The following is a 12151-nucleotide window of genomic DNA, read 5'->3' as shown; positions in this document are numbered from 1 at the left end:
ACATGGTATTTTTCTTTTTACTTTATTATATGTAACGGACTTTTTCACCACGGACTTTTTTACTCGGAATTTTTGTCCTAGAACTTTTTTACCTCGGAATTTTTGGTAGTATACCGTTGCTCGTTAAAAACATTCAACGGGAATTTAATGATATTTATGAATATGCTTGTTGTCAACAGTTGACATCTAAGTTACTTAAATGTATATGAATATTTCGATAAACCGTGTATTTTACATTATTTTACATAATTTCAAGACTCTCAAAGCTACAATTTCACAAATTCTTAATAAATACCCACTAAATAGTTTATTTTGATTTTACGAGTTGGTGAAATATTCTTGTCTAAAGTCCTTTAAATACGACAAACTATATTATTTTTATATGCGTTTGTATTTTTCGTGGAATATGTTTTATTGAGCGTACATGAATGACTACGGCGTAGTGGATTTGAATTATAATATTATTCAAATTACGCATTTTATCATTACCTACCTATATTATAATTTCAGACAAGAATCAAAAACAATTAACTGATTTTAAATCTATATTAATTTTAATTAAGTCAAATATAATGAATGATTTTGTACTAAAATATTTAATTTATTTTTGTTTTATTTTTTTCAAACACTTAATAGACTCTATAAATTGTCTAGCAAATCACGATTAAATGATTCTAAATTAAAAGTACAATGTATATCAGCAATCCACTAGTTTACTAAAATGAAATTGTTCATTGTCAGCAAACGCTAAAAAATATGACATTTGGTGATTCAACCAATTAAAAAAAAAACTTTACACGGCGCCCGAGTGGCTAAGTTAATTAATGTTCGATTATTGTTTGATCAAATAGAATATTTTCTCATGCTAGCCATTTTAAATATAATTTCATAAACTTTAAAAATCTTTTCTATTAATAATAATAATATTATAATGAAATAAGGTTTTACATTCGATTAAAACGTACTATATAATACTACTATGATCATAACTGTATGGTGTATATACTATATATAGGTACTATAATAATATTATGTATTTACTACAAGTTACAACTGTAGTACCTGTAGTAGTACTGTACTAGTATAAAACTATGTGATTCATTATGTTATTTAAATTTGATAATAATTTATGTTTTAATTATCTTACACAATACTGACTACTATTACTTTATATTTAGGAATTTAAGTGATAATTTGATTTAAACTGTACTTTTTTAAAACGTTAGGTGAACTGTTTTTTTGACTCTCGTAAAAGTTAGAAATTGTTGTAAATGATTTTCAATTAAATGTTTGTTTATCTGAAACGTATTATCGCATTCTCTTTACATTTAATATAATATACTCAGGGACTATAATATATTCATAACTTCCAGTCTTGTGAATTAATTTTTATGAAATGTGTAATGGTATAAACAAATAATAATATTGTCTTATCTTACGTTAAAACATCAAAATCTACACTTTACGCAAATAACGATTTATACAATATACTCATTAGATTCTTAAGCACTGTATATATTTTTTTGCATTTGAAATAAACAATCTATACATTTGTATGCACAATAAGCCTACGTGATAAGAGTATTACAATGACTTGACATTTTGAGTAAGAAGCCACCTGTTGACGACACTTAGCTTGATAAAAGTGCTATCTATAATTAAATTCAATGGACAATTATTTTCATAACATATAATATTATTGCAGAATTTATTATTTAACGAAGAACTTTATAGAGGAAAACAATTAACAATGGGTTGTCCTTATTTATTATCGGTCAATTTCACACGGACCGACCGTTAATTGACCATTCGGAAAAAAGGATTTAGTAAGGCAAACAATAAAGGGGTAGTTTCGTATAGTTAATTTAAATCGATTATAATAGGTAAACTATAAAAGTGTGTATTTTATTACAGATACAATGTTTGATGTTTTCACTTACGAAAGCGTTATATTAAATATACGATGGTAAAATTGACAAAAAAATGCATTAATTAGTAAGTCATTATACGAATGTATCACAAATGGTCGTACACATTTGGTCATGGAAAATTTATCACATATAATACCCGTTAATCGTATGTACACATTGGTCGCAATATGCTTTAGTGAATTTTGAGTTTATAATAGTTAATTTGGTCTTATTATATAATATAATAAATTATACATTATTATTATTATACTTTAATATATTTTATCATATTATATGATTTACCAATTAATCGTTTTATTTAATTTAATGTATTTTAGTTGGATCGATTTGATTTGCCATCACTAAATTTGTACGACCATTATAATTGAAGTACATTCGTATAATAATTCACTAATTAATTAATTTTTTTCATCAGTTTAAGACATTAAATATTTTATCTGAAGTAAAATAAAAAATTAAAATTAAAAGAGTTGCGACGTACTTATTACTTAGTAGGTACATATAATATAACATATTATATTACTCTTAGTAGGCAGACATTCTATTAAGATAATTGTCAATCGTTATTTTATTTCTTTATCATACGCCTATACTACCTATTTTAATTCTTGAATATTACAAATGTTTTAAATTGCAAATTTGTGTGACTCATATTGACTATATTCCTACTACACATAAACACGTTCAATGCAATTTGTTTGTTATTAAAAAAAACCTTTACCAAATGTTATCAATAAATGAATAATATTTATATCAATAGACAATATAATGATATTTAAGATGAGTGTTTGTTTTTAGAGGTGTACATAATATTATTAAATAAACGAACACTGAGAAATATGTTATCACAATATCTAAGTAATTGTTGTACACATAAAAATGAAAATGTATAAGCGATTCCGGATTCAGTCTAAAGCTATGCTAACACGTTACGCCATCGTTTGAAACGTTTTATGAAGTTCTCCTCTTTTCGTACTTACGGTGGCGTTTCTGCCGTAAGAGGTCTTAGCATGAAAATACATTTAAATACTCGAGAAACGGCGACGCCGACGACGGAAACGTATTCTATTGTACATTTCTGAGCTTTTATCAATATACGGTAACCTTATATTGATTATTCGTCTTCCTGTTTACCTTTAACCACGGTACCCATCATACACTATATACCCTGTGCACTATATAATATAGATATAGACCACCGCGGGCCTCGGGGAGATTTCAAGGATTACTTATTTACACCCGTCTCGAAGGATTTCGGGTTTTCAGTTCTGACGCGTAAGTGTTTGCCCCGTGCAGACCACAGGGGGTGGTGGCCCCCGGGGAAATCCACGGCAGTCGTCAATTATCGTTATATTGGTGTTTTAAAAAGGTGTTGTTCGATCGGACGCAACAAAAGTATATCGATATCGTACGTTATATTATACCTACGATAATATGGTGCGACCGCGTCCGAAAAACCTTTTGCCGCCGCTCTAATCGTCCGTTTATTCTATCAGCGAATCCGTGTCCGGCGGGGCCGAGGGGGGTGCTGCACTGCCTGCCGTACGCGTTAGTATACGCTAGTTATAGACTTTGGGAATGCTTTTAACGGAGAAGTGGCGAGAGCAATAAAACGAATGTCGTGTATCTCGCGGCCGCCGCCGAAAGATCGGGGGGGCTCGTTGAATCCAATTTGATAGGTCAAAAGTTAGTGGCGGTCGGTCATTAATTTCCACCGAACGCGCGCGTACTCGACCGATTCGCTAATGGCCGGCATTAGACATATACACTCCTGCTGAATGCTTAATATAATAATATAATATATATAAAACGACGGTGTTGAGCACAGTCATACGTACACGCCACCCCCGAGTGTAACGTATAATACGCGAAAGGACTCAAACTGCTGCAGGAGGAGGGGATCGCAGGACGCGCGTGATTTGCCGTCGATACCATAGCAGCCGAGTGCTCAACCAATACAATATATTATTATTTTGTTATATAACATCTATATATGTGCATAAAACGTTTAGATGTTGAACACACTGCAGTATACGTCATTTTATATTATTAAATACTAAACAGTCGTAGAGGTCTGGGGGGGGGGGGGGTTGGAGAGGGAATTTACCGATAGTGATTTCGATGTAGGTACTTGTATAATATTATTATGATGTATTCTTTCACCCGAAAAAACAGTTAAAAATGTCACGGTTGACCGTGACCGCGGGAACGTGTGTCTGAAGTTACTTTTTGGATTGTTGTCGACGTCATAAAATATTCCACGTGACGTTTATTGTTATTATTTTTTTTTTAAAACGTTCTCAGACTGATTGTTTTATATGGACATTTAGTTTTGCCGTTTTTTCAAAATGACACGATGTTATAATATGCATATTATTTTGTTTCGAATGTTTGAACTCGAGGTGCCATTTATTGTTATAAAAATATATTATTATAATATTATGTAGTAACGTATTTTTTAACTTTGACGTATCTACCTAATAAAAATATCTAATCTACGGGATACAATACAATAACAATTAGCTATATAAGTTATTTCCCTGTATAGGTTCCTATTCGATTTCAGTATTTCACTCTACAAATCCAACAATTAAACATCGATAATTTGGAGACATTTTAGTACCTACCTATCTATTGTACATTTCAATGAAGAAAATCATTGTCCCGAAAATAAAGATGTATAAAACAAAGTGAATGTATTAATAATAAAATTGCATGAATAAAACGATTGTTCGAATCGGATACGTAACTAACCAAAAAATTTAATTTTGGTGATTCTTAGTTCGTAGTTTTTTCCGGAAACTTGTCTTTAGAGACGTTTTTAATTAAGATCCACTGTAAACCGTTAAATTTAATAATAATTAATTCTTAATTCACAAGATTATAATATCATCGACGTGCCTCATATAAAAACATGTTTGAATACGGAATTAATTTTCGGCGTCGGTCCTACTTGAGATCGTTTCAATGTTTAAGCTCGAAAGTTGAAAAGGAATTTAATTGAAAACAATAATTAGAAAACTGTTAATTTTCTTCAAGAGTGTTGCTTCCTCTGATTAATGTGCGTTTATGTGACCTTCCAGTGGCACAAAATATAATTCGGACGTTTTGCGTTAACGTCATTAATTATTATAATTAAGTTATAAATTATATATATATATCGTTATCGTGTATAAAATATACTAACACTTGAATAATCACACTAATAATACATTACAGGGTGGAGTTTATTTGATCACATTGCTGAACGTATTCGGACCCGGAATCGCCATACTGTTCGTTGTGTTTGTCGAGGCAGCAGCTGTCTGTTGGGTGTATGGGGTGGACCGGTTTGCAAACGATATCGAAATGATGATCGGTCACAGGCCCGGAATGTTCTGGAGATTATGCTGGTGCTACATAAGTCCTGCATTCTTGTTGGTAAGTCCGTTACCCTATAATGGTATAGGTACCTACTGTTAATACGTATTTTTTCATTAAATTAATTTTAATTTTCAAACACGTTTTCATAGATGTTCGGCTGTCCGGTTATATTAAGAGGTTCATCGCGTTCATAATGAATTCGTTCGCAGGCTTATTAAATTGTATGGTATCGGGAGCGAGGGATCTAGTGGTTTTACAATGGTGTTTATTTTTTTTTATTCTGTATACAAAATTTCCCTCAGAGGCAGTGCTTAGATTTCAACATATAGTATCTTACATTTAAAAAAGTTGGATTAAGATGGTACTTTAAATAGGTCATTTTTCGATTTATGTCAATAGTTATTCAATTAAACGGGAAAAACCACCAACAAATTACAAAAAAAAAACCGCTAAAAATGGGATTTTAATTTGTAACGCTTTGTTTATTACCATAGAAACGAATATAAGTTAAAATAAAAATAATGATTTTAGTTGTTTTGTTCTAATTTATAATATTAATGTAATTTACAGGCAATAATATATAATAACAATATAAAATACCCAGACTGACACACCGTCTCCGCTCAGAATCGTTTTTCGTATACAAATATACAATTATATGATATCATTGATTTCAAATTTAATACAATCCATTATGCAGTGACCTACTGTACAGCAGAGCGACATCCACTTACCAGCTTTTTTAAAGTTATTTTTCCTTAAATACAAATTCGACTGATTGCTTTTAGTATTGGTTAACTATTAAAATCGCCGTGACAAATTTATTATTACAATAATATAATGCAATGGCTTTTATTAACGTTTACTTAATATTTAATAGTGGATTTATATCGTCACTTAAACACGATTTAATGGCTCGTGGTTAATTTATTACATTTGAATCAATGACTGTTTTTCAAAACACCAAATTTTTCAATGATAATTTGTGTGTAAATTATAATAAAAATAGAAGAAAGTAATCGAAAATTAATTTTTTTATTCCTAGAGAAGTGAAAATGTTATTGAAATAGATTTATTTCGGTATTGAATCACTTTAGTATAGTATAGTAATGTCACGATTAAGAAAATCTGACTTGCCTATTTCAATGGATAAAGTTATATAATTAATTGGTGTGTTATTGTTGACATTTTAACACTTATACGTTAACACATTATTAATGTATTTCGATATAACCTCTTGACATTCGTAGCTATTTATGTATTAAAAAAATCGATCCAATAGAGGTACCCTATATTATACTCTATTCATTTTTTTTTAACATGAATAAAACATGTGATTATTTAGGTGAAGCATTCATTTGTTTCTTAAACTTGAATATCTTAAGTGTCACAAAGAGTTTTAGTTAAATATTATTGGAATATTAAATATTAATCTATCCTAAATTAATTGGGTTTTAAGATAATATTTGTATTCCTTATGAATAAAATTACAATAAAATTAACTATTTACTTACTAACTTTACATAAAAAAGAAAATGATTTTATAAAATATCTTATGTATTTATAAAACAATATACAATTTTCAGATCATTTTTGTGTTCTCAATATTGGGATACAAAGACATGATGGCTGGAGGTTCGTATGTTTATCCGGATTGGAGCATTAATATGGGATGGTTGATGACTGCTTCTTCGATCAGTTGCATACCTGCTTACTTCATTTACAAAGTGTGCAAGACACCGGGTTCATTCATGCAGGTTCGTTATTTAATTATTTTCACGCAGTAAATGCTAAACAAGATTCATTGATAATGAAATCATATTGGTTAATGTTGTTTATAGTTAGTAATTAATTATTTTCTGTTTTTATTATTGTATGTATAGTGTATATAATGTATTGTTTTATTTTAAATATACTTTTGGTGTGTTAAATTTTAAAATTTAAATTTTGTACGGATATTTTAACGTTACACAATAGGATTAGTCGTTACTGACATTTTGTTATATTTTTTTGAAGTAGATGTCAATAATTTAGTAATACATTTTTAAAACATATAGGTATCTACGTATTAGTCTGCGGATTTTTTTTTTTCTGAAAATTAGATTCACGTTGTAGCGCTAACGACATCAATAATAGTATCAATCGTAAATATTGATAATCGAATAAATCTGTCTTTTCGTTGACTCTTTCAGAGGATCAAATTGGCCATGAAACCGGAAGATCCGGAACCGGACGACCGGGGCATCGTGGCGATCGCGTCGGCTGTGCACGGAGGTGGCAGCGGCGGTGGGGGCGGCGGCGGCACGCACGTCTGATTGGAATGGCTCGTCTGACCCGGCCGACCACGACAACAACAACAACAACAACAACAACAACAATAACAATAAAAAAATCAACAACAGCAAAAGTCGCGGCCAACCAAAATGCGACTTGTCGGGTTATTGCTGTCGCATATAATATTAATATGTTATCATCTTACAATATATTACATAAATATAAAATATATATAAACAGCCGGCGACGTCCACCACCGGATATATACCGGATATGGCTATTGTACCGTAGGATACGACGACTATTATCACAATAATCGTATAATATCGTCACCACCGCCCTTTCAATAATATGACGACGACGACGACAAACGAAGACGAGTCGTGTGCGACTCAACAGGTGGCGATCCACCGTGTACGTAGTGTAGTACAATATCATAATATAATATATAGCAGCTAGTACTCTAAATAGTGTTATTTATTAATAGTATAATTATTATTGTAACGTAGTCGTAGAGTGTGAAACAAATGTAGCGTAGAACGACGACCGCGATTTAAGCGGTTTGTCTTAGGTATTATAGACGCGGTGACGAACGATCGCGCCAGCGGGACACACATTGTTTAGCAGTGTGAGATAATAGTATTATAACAATAGTAATTAGCCGTCGACGAGACGTGCGTAAATGTAGTGCGGATATGATGGCTGGTCATATTTTTAGGAAACTGTGCGTGCTCCTGACACACGGCGTAGTTCTAGTGCGTTTTTATTATAAAACAAAATATTATTATTATTATACATTTATTAATTATTTATTATAGAACATAGTCGTAGGTACTATATTATATTATTATTATAATGTTAATAACAAAATATTATATATAATTATTTTAAGTCTTACGAAACAAAATGTTCTGATCAAATTATTATATCATTACCATCTGACGTGTTGTACAAACGAGTATAATATTAATAATAGTTTATGTATAATATTATTTTTTACTTTTTGTGATGTATAATTTTTTACGTAATTTATCAAGCGTTAGACAATGAATATTATAATCGTAATCGTTTAGTCCAGGTCATTATATTAATAATTACGCCTGTAGGAATGTTAATACTTAATCATACACGATATGATTATATTATGGTAGGTACTAAAATTACATTTTTTTTATATTTTGATCGTCAAATGGCGGTAACAAGTATAATGTTTTCTAGTCATAAATTTATCGTATTATAGTCACGTGTGTATACATTTACTGCTGCATTTTGACTATAATAACGTGTATATTAGTCTTTTCCATAGTATATCGTAGAATACGTTTTTAAAGTCTTAAATATAGGTACATTATTAGGTCCAAACGGAACGTTACCATGTAGTGAAAGGAGCTTTATAAAATCGTGTTCGAAAAATCGTGATTTTCTTTCGACAGAGACGTTTGTTAAAAAGAACGATTCGGACACGACATATTTTAAAATTATATATCGGATACTTATTTCAGGTATTCATATCAAGTATAAAACATAGCCAAGTTAATTTACATTTCTTTAATACTATCGTTATTGCGACATAAAGCAGGTTACAATGTATATTTATTTTAATGTTATAATATTGTACGTTTGTGGTCTGACACTTCCAAATATAATATTGTAACACGATATGCTAATACACTACTATTATTTTTATTAATATTATGTTAAGCATAATCACAATTATATCAATAAATTGTTCAATAAATATTAAATCACATCGAGTACAATTCATATTATATACGCTAAACAATTGCCATTTTCGAGTCATTTTCATAATGCATTGCTCCATTTCATATTCCTAAACTAATCACAATCAGAATAATCCAATTGACCGATTAATGTGTCTAGCCAACACCCACCCTTCATTTCTTTTGTGATCCGGTTTTGTAATCTATAGTTCCTTCTCATTTCTACTGCAGAACTCGTACTATTTGTAAATACCTACAACTGTACTTTGGGCCATGCTCGTATTTAATAATAATAAATAAATAAATGCCCAGTTCAATCAAATTTCTCCAGTCAGCAAAACAGAATTATAGATTAGTATAGATTGGATTTTAGATTAGAATTATTATAATAATCGTCTCATTTCGGGTTCAATTTTTTTTCTCGCACGAACAGGATAAAATTATTAAACGTATTTATATTTTACACCACGCTCTTAGACAGTTCACGACGAATCTATTGAATTTGTTTTGATTTACCTTCTTATGTAGATTTTTAACTGCTAATGTTATAACCTTTTGACCGTCTTATAATTATATACATTTATAAATATATTAATATTATTAAAATGTAGTACTTAAGTAATTATACTACTACCACGACTACTACTAATAATAATAATTGATAGGTACTCATTAAATTATGTTACTATGGTCTGACACTTAATATTTATTATTACTATAACTATTATAATTATTATTATTATTAATTAATATTATATTAACAATAATTTCATCATATCGCCAAGTCTATGAATATTTTACTGCTTGGTAATAGCTTGTAAACGATTATAACCGATTGCTAATAATAATAATAAAATTAATATTGTGTTTTCAAAATGTCTTCTAATGAAAATCCTCTCAGTTCCTTGATATTTCTTGGTTATCTTATGTATGAAAAAAGATAAAATCTATTCGATAGTATTTTATATATACTTTTAAAGTTTCTACTCTGATAAGTTACAGCATTTTTGTACTGAACGATACCAATAATAATTAATATTATGATACATAAATATTTTTTTAAATTAATTCATACCTAAATTAATCTAATGCGAAAATTGTATTAAATAATTTTTGTATTCTTATTTTAACAATACAATTATATTAGCCACATAGTAGTACAATAGTTTTTTTAAATTTTAAACAAGAAAATAAATAAATGAGTTTTACGAATTCATAACTAAGTTTATATAGCTTAAATTAATAAAAAATGCAGTATTATAGCATCTAGTTGCTTTTCATACATGAATAAGATAAAACATAGTTTTAGGTTTCAAAACTATTTTCGTTATCTGATTTGGTTTTATGTAGTTATGATCAATATGACTAGTTTAAATTATTGTGAGTAGGTACTTATGATAATTGTATAATTGTACTAAATATAACATTATTTACCTAGGACATTGTTAAAAGTAACGCCATAATTTGTATCAAACTATTGAAAGTATATATATTTTTTTTAACATTCTTAGTGATACCTACCAGGATAACAACTAACAAGTATATACTATAGTTACAAAATGATGGTTTTTTATTTTAAATATCTTTTTCTATGCCCAAACATTTATTTGTATAATTATTATAACAAAACATTATGGAACTTATTATGTAGAACTGTCTATAAAGATAGGATATCAAATCTGTCTGAATGATACTAACGTTAAATAAAAACTGCTAAGAACAATTCAAATTTTTAACAAGTCCGGATTCCCATATCCATAATATATAAAGTGATACTTGTCCAGGTACGAGTTGTCCGCACTGATAAAATGTCCAAAAATGTAATGTTCATTTATAAAATAAAACAATATCAGATATTATAATATTTGTTATTTGGCTATATATCATGTATGTCATGTATATCTTATTTTTTATATACCTACCATGGTTTAATTATAATATTATTTGCATATTAGTTATTGTGAAGATAATTCTAATGTATTTTTGACATTGTACAACCAACGTAACGACTGAGGTCTGAGGAGAGCATTTTTGTTTTATGAACATTACAGAAACACAGACGTTTTAGAAGTGGATATTTAAAAAAATAAAAATCATCGAACATTCGATCCTGACAAACATTAATTTTCCAATTATATATTTCGTTAAATACAGCCAAAGTTTGTTAGTTAATTATTTAATTTTGACACTACTTTCCAGTATAATAAAATACTATTATAAAAAAATAATATTATGTTAATCACTTAATATTGACATTTTTATCAACGCCAGGTTTGTAATTCTCTCCTCTGTTTTAATATAAAAAAAACACGATCTACCTACTAAAATATAATCTACCAGTGGAGTACTCTATCAGTAAACAGCGCACTTAAATTTGCTAGTTGGTAAAGTATGTTTTCTTCAGCGGAAAATGTACAATAGATGGCGGATGTCTATATATTAAACACAATATGAGTATTATTGTCAATATCGATTTAATTATGTATACTTAAAATTGTCAGTGTTTGGAAGGAACGAGTTCCAAAAGGAACGGATTCCTGGAACGAATTCCTTTTTATGAAAAAAGAACGAGAAAATGAACTAGTTCTTTTTTTCAAGGAAAATCAACTAAGTTGTTCGTTCCTTCTAGTTCCAATAATTCATACAGATAAGTATGTAAATAATTGAAAGATATATTTTTTTTAAAGTGTTTAATATGTATATTGCTAATTAGTGATCGTTATCGACTATCGACGTTATACAATCGATATACGTTGGTCAACAATTTAATTTTAAAGAAAACATCAAAATAGAATTATAAAATATGAACGTACTTGTACATTATATTAGAATTAAAAACTAAAGAAGTATGCATATGAAAAA

At 29.2% G+C, this 12151-nt stretch overlaps 2 protein-coding genes across 3 annotated transcripts in view; both read left to right on the top strand.

The window, feature by feature from the left end:
- LOC100162110 (sodium-dependent serotonin transporter) overlaps positions 1-8417 on the top strand; it is a 41528-nt gene extending 33111 nt beyond the window's left edge. For both annotated transcript variants that reach the window (XM_008187475.3, XM_001944276.5), the window contains 3 exons: positions 5151-5351; positions 6881-7051; positions 7487-8417. In XM_008187475.3, coding sequence (XP_008185697.1) covers positions 5151-5351; positions 6881-7051; positions 7487-7609 — 495 coding nt within the window. In that variant the 3' untranslated portion in view covers positions 7610-8417. The remainder of the gene's footprint in view (positions 1-5150; positions 5352-6880; positions 7052-7486) is intronic.
- LOC100575177 (TNF receptor-associated factor 3) overlaps positions 1-12151 on the top strand; it is a gene marked incomplete at its 3' end in the record, with an annotated part of 138801 nt that overhangs the window by 125603 nt on the left and 1047 nt on the right. The gene's annotated exons all lie outside the window — the stretch shown is intronic.

This window comes from Acyrthosiphon pisum, chromosome A3, assembly GCF_005508785.2.
Source record: "Acyrthosiphon pisum isolate AL4f chromosome A3, pea_aphid_22Mar2018_4r6ur, whole genome shotgun sequence".
In the NCBI taxonomy this organism is placed as follows: Eukaryota; Metazoa; Arthropoda; class Insecta; order Hemiptera; family Aphididae; genus Acyrthosiphon; species Acyrthosiphon pisum.
The sequence above is the reverse complement of the archived record's forward strand: the minus strand, read 5'-3'. Positions and strand labels throughout refer to the sequence as shown.